The sequence below is a fragment of the Vanellus vanellus genome (assembly GCF_965231255.1).
Source record: "Vanellus vanellus genome assembly, chromosome: 18".
NCBI lineage: Eukaryota > Metazoa > Chordata > Aves > Charadriiformes > Charadriidae > Vanellus > Vanellus vanellus.
The window spans coordinates 6,354,786-6,379,247 of NC_138923.1; the positions used below are offsets into that span (position 1 = coordinate 6,354,786).

At 43.0% G+C, this 24,462-nt stretch overlaps 1 protein-coding gene across 8 annotated transcripts in view; it reads right to left on the reverse strand.

The window, feature by feature from the left end:
• The window catches only part of DNM1 (dynamin 1), a gene marked incomplete at its 5' end in the record, with an annotated part of 68,557 nt that overhangs the window by 33,845 nt on the left and 10,250 nt on the right, over positions 1 to 24,462 (reverse strand). For 7 of the 8 annotated variants that reach the window (XM_082492518.1, XM_082492520.1, XM_082492515.1 and 4 more), the window contains 9 exons: positions 2,132 to 2,270; positions 3,314 to 3,381; positions 4,568 to 4,703; positions 4,785 to 4,927; positions 6,017 to 6,177; positions 6,907 to 7,005; positions 7,504 to 7,707; positions 8,822 to 8,971; positions 10,156 to 10,229. In XM_082492518.1, coding sequence (XP_082348644.1) covers positions 2,132 to 2,270; positions 3,314 to 3,381; positions 4,568 to 4,703; positions 4,785 to 4,927; positions 6,017 to 6,177; positions 6,907 to 7,005; positions 7,504 to 7,707; positions 8,822 to 8,971; positions 10,156 to 10,229 — 1,174 coding nt within the window. The remainder of the gene's footprint in view (positions 1 to 2,131; positions 2,271 to 3,313; positions 3,382 to 4,567; positions 4,704 to 4,784; positions 4,928 to 6,016; positions 6,178 to 6,906; positions 7,006 to 7,503; positions 7,708 to 8,821; positions 8,972 to 10,155; positions 10,230 to 24,462) is intronic. The other variant, XM_082492522.1, reaches the window with a different exon arrangement.

The window sequence follows — 24,462 nt, forward strand, 5'->3', positions numbered from 1 at the left end:
ACCAGTCCAGGGCTAGCTATAACTAACTACCACCTCATTTAAATCAGATATTTCCCCTTTCAGCTCATCTTTCATATCTCTGTGGATAACACCTGCAAGACCCCAAGCAACACCAGTATTAAAACACTCTTAACACATACTATAGGACCTACACTCAGTCTGCCTTTTAAGCAGCAAACAGTTGGAATATGTTACAGGATTCAGCTTCACCCAAGAGTCCCTCTCAAGGTGCCAACAACACCCCTTTCAAGCAAAGCAAGGGCATTTCCAGAGTTAAGTTCACATCCTCTGACTGAGCAGCAGTTTCCTACTAATGCAGTTGCCCTGCTAGGCTCAATATACACTGTTTCTCCTGCCAGACTTGAGGGGGGTCCCTGCACAGAGAAAAAAAAAAAGTCTCTTCCAGTACCTGAGTATCACCTGAATGACAATATTTTGTTTCTTCAGGTACAAAATTGTAACCATGGCTACTAGAGCACACACAGAGCAACTAGCACTGAAGTCAACCACCAAATTCTTAGCAGTTAAGATTTAAGCTAAAATGGAATGCTTTAATCCTGAATCTGTGACATATCCCCCCATCCCTGTGGTCTCTTCTCCTCCCTTATTTCCTACCCTGCTGTACCCACCACCTGATCACTTGAACCTGCCACTGTCAGAACAGATGGTCTATTCTGAAATTGTCAGTTAAAGAGGCAACAAAATGAAACAATGAAGAAAGAAGTGGGAAATGGAGCAAAGGATGCAAAGAGAAAGAATGAATGGGAGATTCTGAATAGCAACTGATGGATGGAGAACAAATCAAGGGAAGCTTCAGAGGGCATGAAAAGAGAGGGCCCTTCTGATCCAGTTAGCAGGCAACTCTGGATACTTGGCAGCCTGAGGGCCTGTGCTTACCTGTCGCCAGGCTCTAATGGCAATTTTCTGGGTGCTCCCCACAGTCACACACCCCAAGAGAAGACAGCAGGACAGAAAAAGGAAGCTCCTCCAGCACTCTAGAAACCTGAGCAATCTCTCACTGCATCCACTTTGCTTTCCCAGTCTGTCCTGGGGGGCAAAGCATATGCCTGCATGCCTGATTCCTTGTATAGAGGCTCTTGGCCCTAAGGACTAGGCATTTCTGCAAGCAATGGCAAACATCACCACCTGGGCACCTTTCCCCACCCTTGCAGAGACAGGGTGCCAGGCTCTCCAGACACATCCTGCTATGCCCATTTACCTGTACCTGAAGAGCCAGTGGGGATTCCAGTACCCAGTGCCCATACCACCATCCTAACCAAGGTGCCTTTTCACTAGTACCTAGCCCTGCCTGAAGCAGCAAGCCATGGCTGAGAGGAATGGCACAAGTCTTCTAATTTGCTACCTTTCAACCCCAACCTCAGAAAGAAAACCTGCCACATCCAAAAAGCAGAATCAAGGCAGGTTCCCTCCCATCAGCCCCAACAAATACTAGTGTAGATCCCAAAGGGCAAAACCTGAAGCCTTCTCTCAGAGAGCAGGACAACTCCAGAGGTTGATGGACATCTCTTAACTTGCTTCTTCTCAGCCATGTGCTGCTCTTCCAGAACAGGATATGGACCAAGCCAACCAGAAACCAAGCCAAACACCACAGGAACGTTTCCCTGCGATACAGCCTACAGCTATAACTGCTGCAGCCTCTGAAGTTCAGCCCCATACACCCCTCCCAAGCAGCACCCAAAGGCTAGTTTGGGATTAACCCCATTACTTCTACGAGAACAGAGGGGACAAAATTTAAATCCCAGTTTCTGGCTTGGAAAATAAACCCAGATACTAAATTTAAAGTCAAACATGGCCATATAAGAAATACCCTTGGTTTTAGAAGGAATCAGGAGTCATGCTACAGACAGCGAGGTGGAGAGGACATCTCCAGCACCCCTCAGCTCTAAAACATTCAGGGAGCAGGGCCATGGCCCGTGTCCCACAGCGTTTCCCTTCCTGTTTGGCTTGTTGGCTGGATTGCCCCAGGCTGCTACCGCTCAGGTCTAGTCATGCTGAGGAGGTGGTTAGAAACACCAAGTGTGGCTGCAGGCAAGTCCCTGCCCAGGTCACAATGCTGTGCCGCAGCCAGCGAGCAGGTGGAAGGTGCCAGCTCCATGCTGCCTCTGGTTACCTTCTTGGTGCACTGTCTAACGGTATTGATTAACTCCGATATGACCATGTCCACGCATTTCAGGCAAGGTTCTTTAATCTTCTTCACCTGCTTTTTCACAATGGTCTCAAAGGCCATGTCGGGTGTGAAGAGACCGGTTCTAAACACCCAGGGTGGGGACAAGACAAGGCAGGAGGGGGAGAAGGGGCAAGGAGAATGTCACAGCGTTACACACACATCTTGGAGCAGGCACCGCCGTCACTGAAACCTGGCACACAGGGCTGGGGAGTGTCATGTCCCCCAGACAAGCCCTGACTGGAGTCCCTGGAAAGTGGGGGACCTCCCAGGAAGGAGGTGCTGAGGGCAAAGTGGATCCCAGCTGGACAGTCGTGGCCAGGCCACGATTTCACCTCAACCACCAGGCCTAAGGGTGGCAGGGGCTGACCCCTCTGCAGCATATTTGACCTCAGAGCTGTGCAGCAGATGGGAGGCCTTTTCTAAAAGATGTTCTTAACGATTAGGACACTGACACGTTTGATACCCTTTATCAAGTTCAGATAGTGACTGAGCAAAAGAAAGGAATGAAAATAAAGCTAGACCAGTATTTGTGCACAGGAAGGGCTCTGACAGGCTCCAGGCCCTGCTCACCTTCCCAGGAGCAGCACGACTCAGGGTCTCAGGGCTGCGCTTTTGACAGCTAGCCTCCACCAAGGGGAACACAAGCGTGTTTGCTAACTACATCCTGGGGCCATTAGGATTCTGGTGATGGGCACCTCGATGGTCTCTTAGATCTTTAGGGGAGGAGGTGCTTAGTACCAACAACTGTTTTGAGCAACTAACTGTTGGTTAGTACGGAGGCAGAAAGTGAAACCCAACATTTTGGTTTTAACTAAATGAAGGAGTAGTACAGGCTTACATCCCTCTTTCTATCCTTTCTCATGTGTAGACACAAGAAGGAGGGAGAAAATGTCTAGTGACCAAGGCAGTTTTACATTTTAGGCTCATACAACTCTTATGGGAAGAGAAAGCAAACCAACTTGGATGGTTGTCCCTACTCCCAAACCACTGGGGTGGTCCAAGGAGGTTATTCCCCCCACCTTTGGCTGACCTACCGTACCTCTGAAGACTTCAACTTCATTCGGAAGGTCTAGAGGTATTTACAAGGCTATGCGGCCAATAGTCTGCCTAGTGTGTGATACGTGCCTGATACCATGGATGTTCTTGATGGCATAGCTAATCTCCCGTCGCAGCTCCTTCTCATCAAACTCCATCTGCAACCAAGAGAGAATTTAATCAGAAAACATCTGACACTTATTTGCGCAACCCCAGGATACACAGCAGCATGCATTACAAAGAGGTCCCATGTCAGTATTATCACGTGACAGATGAGATATTAGTCCAAGTGTTGGATACAGAATCCAGCTATAAAGCTTCTATTGCCAATCCAGACATCCTGGACAAATATGAATAGCTAAGGGCCTACATTTATAGATGCCAAGCCCCAGTAGCTCCCAAGATGCTTCTTTGAGATAAAGCAATAGGACTGAAGTACTGGATTGCTGTCTAAAACAGTTGTCTCTCCCAGGATTTAGCATGAGGTCTTGGCAGCTTTTTGTTCAATAAACACCACAAACAGATTTACAAGTCACATACAAAAATGTACTATCCAATACAAGGCAAGCTCTTGTATTTCCCTAAAAAGCCCTCAACTTATTCAAATACAAAAAAAAAAAGGTGGGAAGCAAAACACAGAAAATCCAGGAGTGGAATGATTTGGCTCTCAAGTCTGTTCCAAATGACATTAAAGGAATTTTTTCCATACCACTTCTGATCAGGTTAGTGTACTCTGCCATCTAAGAAAACTATCATTTGATAAAAATCCTCTTCAACTGTTATGACAGTAGAACAGTTTCTGCACTGGTCCCACCTCTAGGCCATTGATAGGGGACAGATGAAAGTAATCTCAAGTACAGCTACACCCTCTTTCCTGCTTCTTGCATACCTATTAAGGCAACTTTAGGTCTAGTCTGGTGCTCAAGATCAAGGAAGTACAAGTTTTAGCATCATTCATACTATGAAATTCAGTTAAATCAGCTTTGACAACATATCTGCAAGGACATTCAGCCATTGATTTCCTATTGATTGTGTTAAAGGAAGTTATTTTGCACATTTAATTTAGCATTTAGGAGCTAAGCCAAAGAAATGTTGTCACTTAACTAAGAGAAAGTTAAGTTCTGTTACAAGGACAGGGACTGAGGGAAAGGTCAATACTATGGGAAGCCTCCAATAAAGGAGTCAAAATAAGTAAAAGAGGTATTAAAAGGAAAAACATGAAACAAAGTAGTCAAAGGGAAAGACAGATGAAAGACACCAAGAGGAGTAAGGAGACAGACAGAAAAGGTAACACACAACAGAGAAGATGACAAAGTGGCTCTCAGCAGCACAGGGAAACAGTACCTTCACCAGTTCAAAGGGAAAACGCTCATGGAAGATGCGGTTAATCCTAGCTCCTCCTGACAGCTCATAGGTATCAATTTGGTCTCCAGAGCCTTCAATGCGTTTCTCAAAGTCCACAGCAAACTGCTGGACCATCCTGAAAGAAAAAAAAGCATGAAGCAGAAGTCACAGCTGAGCAGTCACCTCCAGGGAGGGACATGCAGCTGAAGCCACTTACTGAAGCAAAGCTTTGGTCTTGCGAGCAGGGTCATCAGGGCGGAAGTTCTTGTACTCCTCCACCTCCTTCTCGATGGAGAGAAGCTGGCTTTGGAGCTTGTTCCGCAGCCCTGGCAGGGTGTCACGGATGTGGTTGGTCAATTGCTGCACAAAAAGTAGTTTTAAGATGATAATAAAGATTTAAGTCGTTACTGGAAAAAGTTTGCTACCTCTGCAACACAAAATAAAGAGCAATGCTCCATTCTAAGTTCAGTCCTTCCGAGTGGTCCTAACAAAAAGTCTATCCCAGGACAGATACCAGTTATGAGCCGGATGTATCCTGCATTCCCAGCTCTTTCCTATTCTTGACCTTCATTTTACCTTCTAGTCTGGTACAAAACTCCCATTCATACCAGCCTGCTGCCTCCAACCCAAGAATAAGCTTCACATACAAGTATTCGCATTTACTATTTACACCAGGGTAAAGGCTGTTCTGTCTTCAGATTAGCACACCACTGATACCCAAGGTGGTGATTAAGCCCTTTTTCAACAATAACGGCAACAAGGCAAGGTAGAAGGAGCCAAAACCACTGATGAGGCTCTAATAATACAGTTTCCACAGAGTACAGCTGTAGAAAACTCCAGTTTAAAGACAAATATTTAAATAAGGAGGAAGAAGGACAAAGTAATTCTTCACTTAAGGGAGTATTTCAAGGGAGCAGAGAGGGAAGCAACAGTAAGTTGCTACTGTATGAGACAGGAGATAAGACAGCCTTAATAGATGGGAAAATGACTACCAGTATCACATTTAAATCAATCTTTGCAGCTTACAATCTTTGCAGCTTTGTTAGGTACAGAGACAACTAGAAATTCAGAAGATATCTTTTAGCTTAACCAGAAAGACCTTGCATTCTGATAGTGTAAATGCCAGGAACCAACTATTGACTTTGCACCAGTGTCAGAGAGGATAAAGCAGTGATCTGCCTTTGGTGTGTAACCTCCATTATCGACCTTAATGTGTTTCACTATCAGTATTGTCAGGCCCACTTCATAGGACCTGGCACCAAAATACCTTTTATGATGCAGAGAAGGAAGAGTTAACCAATCTTCACAATTCTCACTGCAGCAAAACAATTTTAAGTATTTACCAGATGGTTGACCACAAGTTTTAGCTTTTCCTTTGTCCTATCTCAGAAGAGCCCTAATGGCCAGCCTAGCCATTCTTGTGACATAGTGGGCAGCAGTTGACAGTACCTGGTTCAATACTTTCTGCAGGTAGGGGGTTCCCATGCGATCAGCCATGTGTCTGTAGGCTGGGTGGGAGAGAAAAAATTTTCTCTCTGCAGCCAGAGCTGCCTGAATGTCCTTCTTGCCATCAATGTCCTTCTGACTTCTATTGACTACACCAATGTAACCTGTAAGAGTGGGGTTAGAAATCAGACAGTTGCAAGGATGAGAATGTAAACAGGACTCAGACTGAGAAGAAAGTTACCCAGCTGGCAGCACTGCAAAAGGGAAATTCTAGCAGCAACGCATTATTAGGAACCAATTGGAAGAGTTTAAAACAAGAATTTCCTCTGAATGGCCCAGGTTCTGATCCTTTGGTATACAGGACAAAAGTGACTATGCAACTAAGAATTAGCTTATTTATTACCGTTCCCCCAGTCACAAAGCATACCCTGGGTCTCATTCATTTGAGACACTTCTGTTAGAGTCCTTAGGATACATAATTTGCTATTGCTATACACAGCATGTATCACAGTCCAAAATTATTTCATCTGATATACTATGGCAATCTTAGCTAGAAAAAAGACAAAGGGAATCTTTTAGACAGGAGTTCTGATTTTGCAGCTTGCCTTATTCAATAAAGGTAAGGAAAGAGAAAGTAAAGATAAGAGCATAAGGCTATGCTTCTGCTAGGACTACACATCGAGGTACAAATACTAAAAAGTTCCTCTTAACAGTGTGACTGATCCCTGTTCCCCAACTTTTCTCAGTTCCAGCCTGGAACAGGGATGACTTAACCACAAGTTGTAACAGATGTTGCAGGAAAGGGATGCACTGGAGGAAGGGGATGAGGTCAGGACACCTCACACAGGGAAAACAAAGGAAGGAGATCATGGACAAAGCATGAGGAAACATACCTCTACGGAGAGGAAGCAATTTATTTTCTAATACATCTCGTGCATCAGTTCCTTCATCCATAAGATCCAGCTTAGTAATGACTCCAATAGTGCGCTGCCCTATGGAAAAAACACAAGCACACTTGATCAAGCAAACAACTCGTATTCTTTTCCTCTGTTCACAGAGCTTACAGATTGTCCAACTTGGCTACTCAAGGGCTCTTGAACTCAAACATTACAGTTCCCATCGTGTCCAAGAGCCCATGAGAGCAAAACAGTCAATAACCGAGCTCAGTTTTCAGTGTGCTGAAACACACACATGCTATGCTACAAAGAGGGATTTTAGTGCTGATCTTCCTACTTTTCTCCAGGCAGAATGCAGATCACTAAAGGAAAGAAAATACTTCACCTCTTCAGAAATGAGGCTCAGACAAAGGAAGAAAAGGGGAATAACAAAAATTCTATTACAGTAACTGTTAAGACTTACTAACACCTCTCAGAAGATACAACCCCAGACAAAAGACAGGAGTCCACAGCTACTGGGCTAATCACAACCAAACGTAAAAGGAAAATCAGGCCATCATCTAGTAATGTCAAGCTAAATTAAGAGATCTTTACCTTGAGGATCCACCTCTTTTGCAATCTTCAGGGCATCAGAATTGGCCAAATCAGAGTTAGCTGGGGATACTGCCAGGATAAGGCAATTCTCTTTGGTGACAAACTGCATGAGCATATCTCGGATCTGAAACTCGATGTCAGGGGGCTGGTCCCCTACTGGGACTTTCGTCATACCCGGTAGATCCACCAAGGTCAGGTTCAGAACTAGACATAGGAAACAGGAGATAGCACAAGGAAGTGTTGAGGTAGGAATGTCCTGGTCTATAAGCACCACCTGTAGCTTTAGTGTCTCCAACATGGAATAAGCATAACAGATGCACACACAGAGCTTTCTAGTTCCTTTTTGTTACCACTTAGTAAGAACTAGTTGCTAGTTCTTACTAGTCATGATTGTCAATAATCCCATTACCTTCCCCTTAAATCACCTGTTTTCACATCGATTGGGGAAACTGCTCTCAAAGTCCTTCCACATATGCTACACTGAAAGGGAAGCGATGACAGTACGTTTTTTCATTTCATAACAAAAGACCAGAGAGTCAGAAGAGTTGGTTCCACTCATTAAGAGTTGTCCCTGGTACTGAAGAGCTCAGTCCTTCCAGCCTTATTCAAGGGAGGCTCCTGTCAAAGTCAGCTGGGCCTTCTCCTGAAGGACTACAATATGCAGCCCTATGTTTGTCTTGCTGAGAGAAAAAAATAAAAACTAAAAATCACAAGTTCTACCCAGTCAAATGCTACATAGCACTGAGCTGCTGCTTTCTAAAAATCTCCATACAGCTGTTCACATTTAAAGAGCTGGCAAATCTGGGACTCTTGCCACTCCCTTGTTTAAGCAGAATTCTTCCACTGAGATCAGCGGTGTAAGTTATAGGCACTACCTGGAGTGAACTATACAAAGTACATATTTACATGCAAACAGAAGGCAAGTGCTTTGCAAGAGAGCCACTCTCCCCATCAATTTTTTTTTTTTTTGTTACATTTATTTGCCCAGTAAACAGTACCAGAAAGCAGGGAGACACACCAGCTCTTCACTGTAATGCCCATACTGATGGAAAGGATGCCTCAGGAACAAGTTTCTGCACAGACATCAGTTGTTTCAAGGAGACGTTCTGCTAGTAGTCAGATACTTCAGCTGGCAGGCAAATCTGTTTTAGCAGTAGGGCTAAGGCTGGCAGTTTGATACGGCATGGCCCAGGCACATGGAGATGAAAGTCAAAACCAAGCATAACCCCTCCATTTTGTCTCTGTTACTTCTGTTTTCATAAGAAAGAAGCAACCTGCCTCATCTATCTCCTGACTCAGATGCTGCATTAGGACTCACCATGGGGAGAGTAGACTCGAAGATTGATGGGCACAGGGGAAATCCCTTTGTTGGAGCCAGTAACACGATCCGTTTCAGCCTCAATCTCCAGACGGACCTCCTCAAAATCAGTGAATTTCTTTCCCTTGCAGTGTAGGAACTCACCATATTCTATTTAAACAGAAGCAGAGAGAGTCAGAAATAGTCACTGGAATCAGGAAAACACTGAAACTGTAATGAAAATACATGTCCCAAAACAAAAACAAAAAAAAAAACCAACCACAAAACAGTGAAGGGATGAAGTCTGGCAAGGGCCTTTCCCACTAGGACCTGGCACATTGGTGAAGAAGTTACTGCAGTCACATTATCTGAACAACATCTGAGAGAATTTGGTTGAGCTCAGTATTTTCACAATCCAGCTTTTGTCTCAGCAGAGGTGGCATCCTCATTAGTCTTCATTCAAGTAATAACGCAGGACCTTCTCTATTGTTAGCATGCATCTGCCTGCAGCAGCAGTGACTTCCACAGCTACACTGGGAGATACTTTGGTACTCAGAACTTGGACTAGCTCTGTATTAAAGTGCTGGGGATAAATAAGTCTCATTATGTAATGAGAACAGAATCAAGAGAGTCTCGAGAAAAAAAAAAAATCACCTTCTCTTGACATAGTTTTGAATTGGCTGGTGGTTGGGGTTTTTTGTGTGTCAGTCCTTGACTAGGCTAACCAATCCAAGAACCCTCTGTTTCAATTTAAAAGCCTCCTAAAAGTCAAATTGTCTCCTTACTGTAGGCAAGAGGACTGCCATGGACAGACCAAGTTCACTTGACAAGAGAGGAAGAATACCTTGAAACATTCACTTGCCAACTTCTGGATGACATCTTAACTTACATTAAGGGGAACGGTAATGAAAATATCTTGCAAGTAACCAGTGAACTGCCCAAAAGACCAGCCACGGAACTCTGTAGTCTTTTCCTCCAGATCCCAGTGTTCTCACATTGGGTTTTTAGTTCATTAAATCATCCTGCCCCCTTATTTCAGTAGATTATCAGCAGGGTCATCTGGCTTTTAGGTCTTACCCACTCAAAAGGGTCACAGCTGCATAAGCAGAGGAAAATTGTGATAAGCATATGCATGGAGCCCTGCCTAATAAATTAAAACAAAACAACTAAGAAGCATTTTGCTTCTGAACACTTAATGCATCAGATGTTAAACAGGTAGAAATGAAGACCAGTTGCAGGTCATTTTTACTGGGGAAAATTTTTATTTATTTTTTCCACACAGAGCAATGAAGTGAAGACTTTTCTTCACCAAGACAGTGATCTAGCTGGACACACACGGAAGGTAGCTCACATACCTGTGCTGGAGTTTACCAGCTGCAGTACCAGCGGGCGTCTGGTTACGATGCCAGATCCACGTGGCAGAAAGTCCCTGAAATGAAACAGGAAGTTTCAGATGAGTGAATGATTGTTTCCTTCCTTTTACACTGCTTTTCTGCTTCTATAAGCATTCATGGATTCTAACAGGGAGTCTCAGCCATGGGCACAAAAAAGTTTAAGGCAACAAAAAAGCAAATGCTCCTTCTCAAGGAAGATAAGAGCTTGTTGTTCTGAAAAAGCCTATACTTGCAGCACACTCATGTCTGTAATAGCTATAGCTCCTTCAGCTGAAGTTCCAAGCTAACTAACAAGCTCATTTAATGCAGCTGTTTGTACTTTGGAAAAAAAATCATCTCTTTCATCGGAAAGAAAAGAGAAGTTGAAGCAGAGCCTGAAAACTAGCGTGTCTCCTTTTGACAAAATACAATTATCCGAACTGCAACAAAATCACTCACACCCTGCACTTTGGGGCTTGAGAGGACACCACATTGCTCCAGTGCACAAACACCATATGATACATCTGAAAGAGAACAACAGCAGCCAAAGGCTTGCCTCCACCCAGGGTTTCTCCCAGCTAACTACTCAAGACATAAGTATTGCCAAGGCAAAAGCAGCAGCAGCTTCCTTCTATATTCACAAGAATCCTGAATTTTTGTGTATTTCAAATCATTTCAAAGGAAGGAAACCATTCACTATCCCTCTCCAAATGCTGACTTAGCAGCCGCAGCCCACAAGTTCTTTTGCTTTTTCTTTTTCCAAATCCAAGTGCTTTGAGCAAAGCTAGGCAAGCCCACTGCATCTGCTGATAGCCTTGCTAGTTTGTGGCCTGGTTTTCAAGTGCTCAGCTGTTCACACAGCTCTTCAAGAGCCGCTGACCATTTCTGAAAATACGATCAATTGCTTCCTTGCCTAGTTGGAGAAACATCACTTCAAAACATGGTTCCTATAGCACAAATATAGTTTTCTTTGTCAAGAAAAGTCCTACCAACATTGCTGGGATTCTGGTACACAATCTTCCCTCCCTTAATAGCTGCAGCAATGAATAATTTTGCTCGTTCAGTAGTGACTAACTACTCTGGTAAATGAGAAATCCAGGGCTCTCCATTTTGAGTGTCTTGCTCTTAGTCTGCATGAGCTTAAGACTTACGAAGGAGTGGAGATGAGGAATGAGCTTTTGTTTTAACAGACTTGCACAGTTTTGTTTCACCTCCTGGTTTGGCCATTTATTTCCTATGTAATCCTATGCAAGTTCTACTTCTCTGTATTTCCCTTTCCTCACTTATAACAGCATCCGTGGGGCTGTCAGAATACTTGATAATATCAAAAACTGCAGAGTAGTTTCAAGTGAAAGGAGGGTAAGGAGGCATCCTACAATCTTTAATACCTAAAATAGAAATATCTCCTGTAAATTACTAAGTCTGGAAAAAGCAACCTCTGGTACAACTCTACCAGTTAAGATAAGACTGTAACCCATTCTCATTATTTCAGACTTTTCAGAAGTATAAAGAGTTAACCAGAGTTTGCCTTTCATTTGTTTTTAAAAAAATACAGCTCTAGTTTTTCCATTCCAGTGGGATTAACCCTGGAATCTTTGAGGCATTGCATCATTCTAGCAGCTTTCTGCTGTCTCAGCTCCATTCCTATAGATGTCTGTAGTCAATATGTGAAAAAAGTCCTACCCTAGCATCAGTTTTTAGCACAACAAATCCATCTGAGCTGCACTGCCTTATTTTAAAGTTATGGTACCTGAGGAAAAAGGTATCCTATTACTATAGACTCCCTTTCTAGCACACTGAGACAATATTCTAGTTATTGGTCTCCAACTTGCAGGATCAAATCCTGCTTTACTGTAGGAAAAGCACCACTTGCATTTAGAAGCATGAGCTCTCTGGGAATTAAGATCCCATTCATGTTGTGCTTCATGTTTTCCTGAAGCTTTCTGCTTTGGCCAAAATCCTGAGTAGTCTGTCTCAGGACAAAGGTAGATGGAAAACCTGTGGCATCTGGGTTCCGGCATTATTAAAAAATGATCCAGTTTCCAGTGTTAACTGAAGTAGCTCCTGGGCTATTCCAAGGAAAAAATACTAAGTCCTCACAGAAGACAAGACAACAAATCCATTAGCCAAACTTAGTCACCTAAATCAACGTCAGGGCTGCTTCAATTCCAAGTGAAAATACATGCAATCTAATCCCCAATATCAGAAAATGAATGTGTGTTCTTATCCACAAACTATTGGGGGTACACACAATTAAACTTTGAAGTTTTCTCTACATTTGTCTCCTATCAGGAGTTACAGCCAAAAAGCTTAATAAAAAAAGATATTGATGTAGTATCACCCCATTGTATCTACACTATTTCCTATTCTTTTATTCATGTCCTTTCCCTCTACAGCCTCTTGGACAAGCTTTTTACTCCTCCTGCTCCAGCTAAGTCTTGCAGGTCATAGACACTAAAAAGTACAGATTAGTAAATGCTGTGGCAAACTGGCTGGGCACCGAGGAGGAGGCAGTGTATGGGAGTCTTGCCTGCCCTCTTGCAGTAGGCATAATAAACTGCTTCTGTAAATAAATTACATCAACAGAGCATGTGTGGCACAGACAACATGCCCAGCCCAAATACCGAGTCCACTTTGGAGCCAGGGGAAAGTTCTACACACACCTATTGCTCCAGAAAGAGCAGTACAAAGTGATGAAATTAAGTCAGAATCACGGAAATTATACGTGAGATAAGAACCACATGCCAGATGACTTCAGCAGACACGAGTAGAAGGGTTAGATAAATTCAGTTATTCAATTCAGGCCCTGGAGGATACTTACAGTAGCAAGGCTGAGGGAAGAAACAGAAAGATGGAATAAGTCTTCAGAGGTAACATGCTACAAGGCTCCAAGTGCTGGAACAAGGGCAGCAGGGATTCCACTTTAAGACAAGGCAGCCTCTAGCATGACATCAAAAGCAGCCTCTTTACATACATCACTATACAAGACATTGTGCCTGAAATACATTATTCAATTAAGGGCACCAACCCCCTGTTTTCCTCCTTCACTTTGTATCTTAAGAACTGAAAGTTACTTTTTTGTTGCTTTGTTTGTAACATGCACAAGTGGCATGACAACATTTGTTATCCTATGCTTTTAAGCAGGAATACCACTGTGCCACTTCTTTAGCCAAGCTTCATCAAGAAAATACAGCAAAGTAGCAACTAAAACAGACAGAGAAGCTGTATTCAGGGCATATAAATACTTAATTTGCTTGTACCTTTTTTGCTTAGTTGCTGACTCAAAATTCCCTGTCAAGATACTGAAGTATCAGTTCCAGCAATGCAATTCCAAGCATTTTATCATAGTTGGAAAACTAGGCTCAGATCAGCTACATTCCCCAAACCATCAGTTATTGGAAGACTTATTTACACATATTTCACACTCATCTTGTATTAACTGTCATCAGAGAGAAGATATTGAGCTAGGTAAATTCTTGGTCTGACCAGTGACAGATCTCCTCTTCTAAAGCAAGACAACAAAAAGAACCAAGGAAGCAAATCCTGATGGGCCTCAGGCTGAAAAGATTCAGGTGAGGAAGTGACCTGAAAAGGAATTTATTGTTATATTTTGCATTGCTCACTTCTGAAGTGCATACACATGTTCTTGACTAGCAACCTCGGGACAAACCCAATCACATCATCCCTTCTAGTCTTATTTCTATTTTAGTACACAGAGCTGTATTAAAGTACAGATTTGGGCTGAAAGCTGCATTAGTAATGCTATAGTAAAAAAAAAAATACTCAAGGGATGGAAAACAATCTAGCAGTTACTGTAGAGCAACATTCAAACAAAATCCAAACGTGTCAGAAACATATTAAGGCAATCTTGATGTCATGCAACAATACATTTATACAATGGGGACTTGCGTTTTCCCCACTAGATTTTTTAAAATAAAGCCAGACATGCTATATGAAAAGCCTCTGTGCATTAGGTATTTTGGAATCCTATGGAACAAAAAGGTGCTATTAATGACAGAAAAAGCACGTTTGCTCTATAAACAAGTTTCAGAGTTTACTTAATGACTTACACAGTACAGAAGATTAGAAGCTAGACGTAACATGGACCAAAGACATTTCCCCCTAGACTATTTATAAGACACAGGAGATCGATAAACTGCTTGTCTAATTCAACATATAATGTATGGAAAGGGTAGAAAACATTGAGAGATGCAGTCAAAAAAAAGTAGGACAGATACCCATATGAAGAGTTTGGGACTTCCTGAAGAGACACACATTGAAACTTTCAGACAAGTTGCTTATGTTTATTCATTGCTACTACACTGAAGAAAGTGTGACTGTCTCTATTAAAATAAGAGAGTTGCATGAGCTCATTTGCTGCAGTTGGGCCACATTTGTTCCTAGCAAACACACAATTTGCTAGTCAAAAATATACTTGTTTACTCCTTTGGTCAAACAATTTATCTCAATCCCATATTTTCTTGTTAAACAAGAGATGACAACTAGATCTTTGGAGGAAGAACTAGTCTTCCAGCATCTCAGTGATCATTATGGGCATATTGTGCCTGGCTCACCTACTTTGTTAGAATAAACACTCTCAAACCTGATAAAACACAAGAGAAAAGCAATTGCATAAGCAAGTCTGTCCCTTTGTGCTTTGCTAGAAGTGGATTAGCTCACTAGTTTAGGTTTGTGCTCCAAGGCTTAGGGATTCCCTGTAATAGTCACAGTGACATTTAATTCCAGCAATATAGCATTTGCACCTAACTCACCTATGATCTTGTAGCTGCGCCATTCTGCAGTGGCAACCATGTCATCCTGAAGGAAGGTCACATACTAACCTCATCCTTACATATTGGCTCAGACTGCAACTGCTTCTTAATAGATACTCTTCCACAGCAAGCATGAGCATTGTGCATCCCCTCCTTCCACCAAATTCAAGTGGCAAAGCCACTCCTTTGTACTGCCTATAGACACTATTTACTTTTTGCAGCTCATTGCTTTAATAACAGCAGCCCCCTGAGGTTTGTCAAAAGATCATTATGTAGTACTGACCAAGAAATTTAATTTCAGCTATAACACCCCCATGAGAGGAGACTGCATTAGTGCAGACCTTCAGAGAGAGTCCCAACAGAAACACTTTCTTTTTGCTCATGTGTTCCAAAAACCTTAATAAGGCCAGACAAGAAGGCCGACTGCAATCCTTTATGTGGCACTACAAATGAGCCCAGGTCTCAACCCCAGCAAGAACTCAATTTCAGAGCAGAAAGATACATGGAAAATACACACAGAGGGAAACCCAAGAACCTTGTCGGTTCACAGGACAGGCAGCTAGGACTCCTGGACTACAAGATTAATTTTGCCCTGGGTTTATTAAGCCTCTTGAACAAGTTACTCTTTGTAATGCAGAATTAAAGCAGTTTTGCACCTTCTCCATCCACTGGTAATCTGTATTTCTGAAAGGACTTTGAGTCAAAGCTTTTTCATGCATGATTTTAGTCTTCACTGATGTTGCAACAGAAGTCATTGGCAGTCGACAACAGAACTGAGTCCATGGTACTATCTCTTGTTCTAAATGGAAGACACACCAAGTGCTTCCATACCACCACTTACTTTCCCTCCCTCCAGGGAAGCTGGAAGGCTTGCAAAGCTGTTTGTAGAGGGCTTTGAAATATGAATCTAAGCCTAGTCTAGATATACCAATACAGCATCCTTGCAGTTTGTTTGTCAGTCCTTTGAGATTCTTGGATTAGAACGCACTAGAGAAGGTAAAGCCTCAATTAAAAAGCCAAACCAGCAGCTTATAGAAGTAGCTCCAAAGAACAGAAAAGTGAACACCACCATCTGATCATTTAATTTCAATTTGATTTCTTATTAAACATCTACAGACAAATAGGGTGTTAAGGGATGTGATTAATCCCCATTTTGGATTATATTAGTTTCAGAAAATTAAGATTCATACAACCTCCACAATTTCATATGACTGTTTCTGTTGTTTAAATCCAGTATTTATTATTTCCTGTGTTCCAGTGGTGCCCAGGGACAGTAATTCAATCAGAACTGCACAAAGCACCATGCCAATATACAGCAAGAAATACAGTTCCTGCCCCTATGGATTTTACTATCCAGTTACAGTTTGGACCTGCTCCTGCTTAAGCTTTGAAGTATCTTAATTTCATCTGTCAAGTCTTATTGTTGACTATTCATCATTCACTTATGCAGATCAAGAGTTCTTCATTAGTTCATTGTGGCACAATGCACTACAAGAATCCCAAGAAAATCTAGGGGTATCGGCACCTTCAACGTGTGGCTTTTTTGATCATTGCACTGATTGGCAACATTCATATCTTCATACAGGCTGGATTCTATGAACAGCTTACAAATCTCTCTGAACATCACTTCATCTCACAGCATGTGAGATGTTTTCAAACATATTCTTATTTCAGCATGTGTCTCAAGTGAGTCCTTAAAACACAGGCTGACACCTATGCAACATATTAGCCACAGAATACCTGCAAGGCTAAAAACACTTACTATTAATCTTATTAACTGCTAAACCAAACATCTCAGAAATGGTAGTAGCTTTCCACCTCGACACTAACTCAAGCTGTGCTCCTTTGTAACAGACATCATCTAGTTCTACCAGAACTACCAGGTAGAAGCCTGATGCAGGAACTGCCCTTAGAGCACCTTCCTGGTCTGATCCTTTAAGAGACATGCAGGTACATTCATAAGCAATTCCATAACTCAGACATGAGGCAGGAACAAGGACAAATTTGTTAACCTACTGGCTGGCAGAGGAAGGAACAAGAGGGCTGCATTACAGATTTAGACTTCCATTCCCCTCTTTGTTGCCTCTATGAGCTCTTATCTTCCCTGAACCAAAGCGCTTCCCAAACAGAAAAAAGCAAGACAGGTCAACATGAACAGCCAGCTTTTAAATGCAGATGCATCATGAACAAAAGCACCCATCAACCTACTATTCTGTTTTTCTCTGCCCTTAGTTTTCATCTTCCTTTCATGCTGCATCATGTGATCTTGGACACCTGTCCTACAGACTGAATCACATGGTAAGTCTCATTCCTAGGTAGCCGCATTTTTTTTTTTTTCCCCCATTAAGGTTAGCACTTTTGGACTCAGAAGTTTAAACAAGGGGATGCTGCCAATCTCCACAACACAACAGCATGCCTAGCCTTGACCCACACTGAATGAGAGTAATTCCATAAGCATTTCTTAGGGTGTAACTGGTACTGGTCACACAATGGATACATATAGAAATAAAGATCTATTGTAAGTACACCACATTCCAGCATACTGGCAATATTATTGTGCACAATGATTCGTTATTCAAGAATACAATTGTGAAAAATAGACAGGCAATAGTTCATGAGTGTCATCATAATATACATGTTAGCAGAAAGAAAAAAATTAGAGAGAAGGCTTCCCACTGCCTTGTACCTTCAGTTCCTATTTACAGTAGCGCAAAGGGAGGTTAACACTATTGTGCTGACTTGGAACACTTACAATTGCTTTGTTAAGTAGTTCTAGCACTCAAACAGCATCTCTAACACCTAGCCATTTCTCCCCAGTACAGCTCTCCAGATCAGTGCCCAAGAAGGGCCAAGCAGACCTCAAGTTTGGGAGTTTGCTGTACATAAGATGAGTTTCCAAAGACTGTCTTACAAATTTCACAGGTGCTGTCGGAGCAGGGCAAAGCACAAGTGCTAGTATAAGCTGGACCCATTTATAGCCTACTACTGGATAAGTTGCAAACAAAAGTCAGAGAGGATGGACAATGAACTAGAAACTAAGTTCTGAAGTTTGCACCTTCTCCTATTCCCCTATCTGCCTTGATTTCTTCTATTGCTTTGCACAGCATTGCAGTTGATGCCAGCACAGGTCCCCAGAAAGTGTGAGGGGTATTCTGTCTGAGATGCCTTTGCTAAGGTTTTATGCAGAGACTGAAGCACTGTGGTCTTCAAACATGAAAGGACAGTGACTACGCTAATTCACTGTAAGAAAAAGAAAAGTGTAAAAATAGGTTCTTACATGTTCACCACACACATCCTGCTCCAGAACTGACATTATGATTCTCACCACAAGAATCACCTTTCTGTTGTTTCCTCTGCTGCTTTTACAACTGACCAGGATGAGTGGTGTTCTGGAGCTCTCCTGCATTTTTTTCCCCATGCTGTTCTCTCACTTTATTCAAAGTGAGAAAAAAGTAGTATATTCATAGAGTTAACATATGAAGTAAATAAAGCTGCATAAGAAACCTACATTTACCGCAAAAGGCAACATTTCAAAACCCATGACTCCACATCACAGGCTTCACCAAAAAGACAGGAAACCTTTCATGAGACTGCACCCTCCAAGAGAATCCACCTCCATAGAAAACTGCAGGGCTGGCTGTTTGAAAGCCTACATACAGTAAATTTGGCGAGTCAAATCCAGTTCCTTGTGAACAAGCATAATGGTGAGGTTTGTTTCACTGACATTTGGGACTAAATGATGTACCAGGGAGAGACAGCAGCTGAATGAGCTTCCATCTCAGTCACAGGGCTTGTTTTCTTGTCATGGGACACAGCACAACTACTTGGTCACTGATCTAGATATACAGATGTGATCGTCTCCATTACTGTCCCCTGTGTCACCTTCTTGGTAATTTTTGGTAGAGCATAGATCTTCTCTTTCCTACAAACCAGGATAAAGCCTTTTATTACTGAAACACATTGTCATATTTATGTGCTCTTGTAGGTCTTTGGGAGGACCCACATGCCTTGAACGTCAAAAGTGTTAATCAAAAAAGCATTTCCCCAACTCAGAGCACGTTTGTTGAATCAAGTATGGGCTGAGAGGCTCAGACAACTAGAGACGGGATAGGCTTTGTGCAATGTTCTTTTGCATCACTGATACTTCAGCTGCAGTGGCCATATTCAGATGTCAGCCCACAGCACCTTTATGGACACTGATAAAGCAAAAAAGGAAAGCACATAGCTTTTTTTACATGAACACTTGCTTAAAAACAGCACTCTTCCCTAACCCTTCCAGAGTGCACTAAATTCTGCTTCTCTGGCTTATCTCTGACTGCACAGACTGGTTCCCAGGAGTCACTGCAGTCACTGCCTTTCTCATTCACTCTTTCCACATCTCCCTTCTTTGTATCTCACTCAGCCCCTCTCCTGCACATGCCTTTAGGCAGGTCTCTGGAAGCAGTGGGATAAGATTTTTCTTCTGTTTATTTTTATTTGAATCCTGTGGGCTGATTTTTCTGTTTCACACTCCCCTAGCTTCAGGGTTCATCAAAATCTGGAAGACAGCTGTATGTATTATGCCAAGTCATGGCTGCACCAGAGCCTCTGTGCACAAGTCAATCTGAGGCAGAACTACAGAGCTTTGTGGCAGTACAGCTTCCACAGGGCAAGAGGCATCCAAGGAGGTCGGAAGCATTCTTACACTTTAGGTATTACACTTTTATTCAGTGGCCGGGGGGCCTGCCAGTCCACAGAGTAACCTGGCACAGCCAAGAATTTGCCCCAGGGATTTCTGCTGCTGTACATCTACAGTAATTCCAAGGAAGCCAGTATACCCCAGCTTTATGCTTGGTAGATCTTACAGCAGGATCTGGCCTGACTTTTGAGGTGCATTACATATATATTTTTAGATGACAGGCAGAGATGTTGCTACATTCTTCTGATGCATCCCCGCAAACCCATAACCAGGGGTTACTACATCCAATCAACTCACTGGCTGCGTTACAAAGCGTATAGCAAGAATTTCTGCTAGAGCTGCACTCCATCCCTAACTCAGTTTATATAACATGTACTAAAGTCCCTATATACAGGGAGGTGAGGCAGAAGCCAAGCAAATGAAATTTCTCTCCATTAGAAAAGGTTACACAGCTCCTGTGGTACATTTTTAGGAGGGGAAGAAGAGAATAGGCAAGGGAATACCTTGGGAAGGGACTCAAATACACATAGGCATTACCTTTTTTGCCCGTTTTCCATGGTCTGCTTTTCTCCTATCTAGAAATCCAAGTGTTCCCTGTCAGAGTCATTGCTGGGGCCTAGAGGTACCTTTAGGACATGAGTCTGAAATATAGAGGTGTTGGTCAGCCCCTTTTGAAGGATCAGCACTAGAACCTTGCACAAGGGCAAAGAGTCCACTCAAACTCAGTACTATAGACCATGAGGAATAGATGGATTTTACTAAGTACTGTTCTTATTTGAACCTGCTGGTGATAGTTTATATTCATGCTTTGACTTCTTCTCTGGTATCATGAGATTAACTTCCTTTTTAGAAAAATGCTTCAAAAATCATCACCCCCAGTCACAGGACTTCAGGTGCTGGAATTTCCTGAAAGCAGTACAGTAAATATAACAGGGCATACAATAATCTCATCAGCAAGTAACGCTTGAAGCCCTTCTGAAAGATCTCAGCTTCCCCCAGTCCTTGCACATACCACAAACAGTCCTCAGCTCCTACCTAGAAGGTATGCTAGAGTATGAGTACAGTTTATCACCTCAGCCATCCTAGCTGGAAAGTCTGGGCAGGATACACGGTCAGAGCTGCCTGCGCTGTAAAGTAGGCCTGCTTTCTGGCTATGAGTGACCCAGGTTAATTCTTTGCTCTTAAGTGCCATGAAGGGCTGTGACCCTGGGAATCCTGGCACACAACAACAAGTTGTCCTCCCTGCTGCAGAAGCCCGCAACGGGAGCGGATTGGATCCACGTGTTCCTCTCCCTAGTTGTGATCACTGACTAGGTAGATAATCCCTTCACGGGCTGCTGCTCTACAATTGCAGTGCAGCAACCAATCCAATCTGAGAGCCAGAACCAGGCCCAGGGGGATAATTCCCCTCCTACTTCCCTATAACATGGTGAAATCTACTTGTTTCCATAGAAACAAATCAGTTTGATGTCCACACAGCTCCTGCATCCCTCGCTGCTGTGCATCAGCCCCAAGCTGCTGAGGCTGAGATTTTAAACGAGTGTCTACAGCTATAGGTCAAGAGTCTGCAGGAGAAACAAGAGGTACTCCTGGTACACAAAACTGACCACCTCACCCAGGATGTAATTTGCTTCAGTTCATCCCTGCTGTGAGAGAATTAATCAGGAATATCCTTCCTCTCCTCCATTTTGAGGGTTGACTTATCTGCGAGATCCCTCCCTGCTATCTTCCTGCAGATGGGTTAGCCCAGAATACATGAGGACATAGAATACAGATGGGAAAGGGAAACAGGGCACTCTAACACCTCAAGTGCACTTGTGAGACAATTTCCTCTTTGTATTTTTACAGGTAAAAACTGTAAAGGCATTTTCTTGTTTGGAGTTCTGCATTTTACCATGGAGGATTATTTAGAGAGTGGTACAGCCTACAGTGAGTGCATTGCCTGATCTCAAAAAGTCACTGCCCATTATAGCAAATGCCGCATTGACTCTAGGCTGCGGCGCTGGAGAAGGAAAGAGTCTTGAGAGAGTAGAAAACTGCAGCACTGCTGCTGTGCAGCTTCCTCTGGGATCTTTTGGGTAATAGAAAATGAAGTCCTGGATCTTGCTTGCTGCCTTGGGATATTCAAGGTAAAGGAAAACACAGCACTGATTCTACATGACAATATCAGGAACTCAAGGGAATAAGCAGCCTGGTATATCCTGAATGGATGTGGCAGTAAGGATTACATTTGTGGAAAATGTAGCTTTGATTTCAAGAATTACAATGTCAGGAGAAAGAAAACAAGGCTGGTTTCACTCAAAAAAAAAAAACAAAACCCAAACCACAAGCACACACAACACCTGATCTGGGTAGCAATACTAGGATTCAGGGGAGAAGCAACCACGGCACTGGCTGGATCCAGAGGCCTCCAGAGCCACAGGTATAAGAAACATTGCACCAGCATGATGTATTCTCCACCGCAGAAACTGTAAGCCAGACCTTTTGGTCTGCCTTGTTGAATTTTCACCACCATAGCATGAAAACAAGTTTTCCTTTTGATCCCTCCAAAGCATATATACCCTGGCAAAATTTATCTCCAGAATCTCCCTGCAACTTCCAGACAGTCTCCAAGAAGACAATACCAAGCATCAACAACATCCTAGAGCATCAAATTAGTCCAGTCCTGATGGCAGTAGCAAAGAAATAAAAAGGTTTTTTATGGCCATAAAGGTAAACCCATGACCCAGCATCCTTGCTTTGTCTCTTTCTCAAGCTGCACTGATCTGTCATGATACTGCAGTAACGCTGCTCTGCTTTGGCACAGACAATTCTACCAACAAATCCTGGCTTTGCCATAACAGAAGGGATACAGCCCTGAAAAACATGACCTGTACAGCACCTGCAACTGGAGCTGGGAGAAAACAAAAGGACAAGCTGTAGGCTAAAACTCTGGGACAGAAATGACTGACAGGAAAGCACAGCCACAATAACATCCTAGGATTAATGTATGCTAAGACCGATGAGCAACAGGCTGACCTTGCTATTTCCCACCACCAGTCTCTTAATCTGTCCTAGCTCTCCAGAGTCAGGCTGCAGCTGAGTCTAGACTAAAGATTGTCCAGCAGTAAAGGCTCTCTTGTGTTCAGAGACACCACTAGACTGTGCAGCAGTAACTAATATTCAAGCTATTTATCACATGGAGACTCTGGATAAAAAGGGGTTTATTCCCCTTTTTGCCCTTCTCTCCTTCAGACAAGGAGGCCAGGTACAACGGCAGACTCAAAGATACTAAACACTCATGGTAAGCATCATCTTAGATTTCTTGTCAAAACTCCACCACCTCTGGAGTCCTAGTATTTGCTGCAAGACCTAAGAGAAGAACAAACGTAGATCAAGGCACATTTCATCACTGCAGTATGACACTCCACTGCCAGACAGCACTGTGTGCTAGTAAAGGAGACAGTCTCCCCAGAGCTTAACTGCCAGAAAGGGTACAGACAACTGAAAGAATTCATTGGAAGAGGCAAAACTACTTTAATGAGTCCACTAATACAAACCCAAATGGAAGCTGTGAGGAAAGGAGGTGGTACCTCAAGCTATTAGTGGCCAGACATGGGTGGTAGGTTCATAAAATTGAACACATGTACCCTGATAATTTATCTTGGGTCAGTGGTAAGAGGCAGAGCGTGTTGTGGATGGGGAGGTAGACTGCTTCCCTTCCAACAGGCCAGGCAGGATGGACAGAGTTCTGTGGGGTAACAGAGTTATGCTGCGCTCAAGCATCCTGACCAAACTGTCCAAGGTGCATGGGTGTCCTGCAGTGGGAATTTAAGATGCCAATTTATATCTCCGCTCTGCCAGGAGAAGTATGCAGGAACAGTGCCAGGCTCCTTGCTGTGCACTGCACCTCTGCAGTTTCAGATATAATTAGGATCACCCTGGCAGAGGCGCTGCTTCTTAAGCCCTTGAAGGAAAAAACAGCAGACTGACTGCTAACACCTCTAGTGCAGAGCAAAGTCAGAGGCATTAAACTCTACTTCAAAAACCCCACAAGACATCTCCATTTCAGGCTACACCAGAATGAAAGTTGGATCAATAGTCCCAGAAGAGATGACCTCCTGGCTGGTTCCAATGTGTCTGCCAGCATCCTTTTGGCCAACCAATGGGACAGTGCTTCTCATGTCCCAGGGAACATTTTTCTCTAGTCAAGTTTGGGCAGTGACTGTAGGAACTGACAAAAAGGCAGGTTTATATACAGATGTACATCCACAGAGTTTCTAGAGGAGTCTAAGTCTACATGGAAAGCTTGTAGGGCTTAAATTCAAAAAGCAGAGGAGGGTCAAAATTGGCATTGCCTATTAATGGGCACTCTGAATCTACAGCAAAATTGTGGCATAGTGACCTGGACAAACAGACCAGAGTCTTTTGATCTTCCATTCCTTTCCTTATTTTCCACAAGAAAAGCATTTATCTAAATTCCTTCTCCTGGTATCTTCCCCCCACCCCTTCAAACCAATACACTGATTGTTTTTGCCTGTCCAGTTTTAATTCAACTCTGTCCAAATAGAAGATGAGAAAATATCAAGTGCTAATGCAGTGCCTCACTTGTTCTTTTGTGGGAATTATTCTTGAAATAGCATTCTTTCAATAGCCTACACAAATTCATTCAGAAAAGGGGCCTCTTTCTCTAAGATGAGTTTGGGGTGCCAGGTAGTTTGCAGGCCTGGCATAACACGCATCTTGTATGAACAGGCATAAACAGAGTAATGCCTAGGAACAGGAACATCAAATCAAAGTAGCACAGCCCAAAGAAGTGTATTGCTGGGATCTCTGCTGAGAGCTGCACTGATGTAGAAG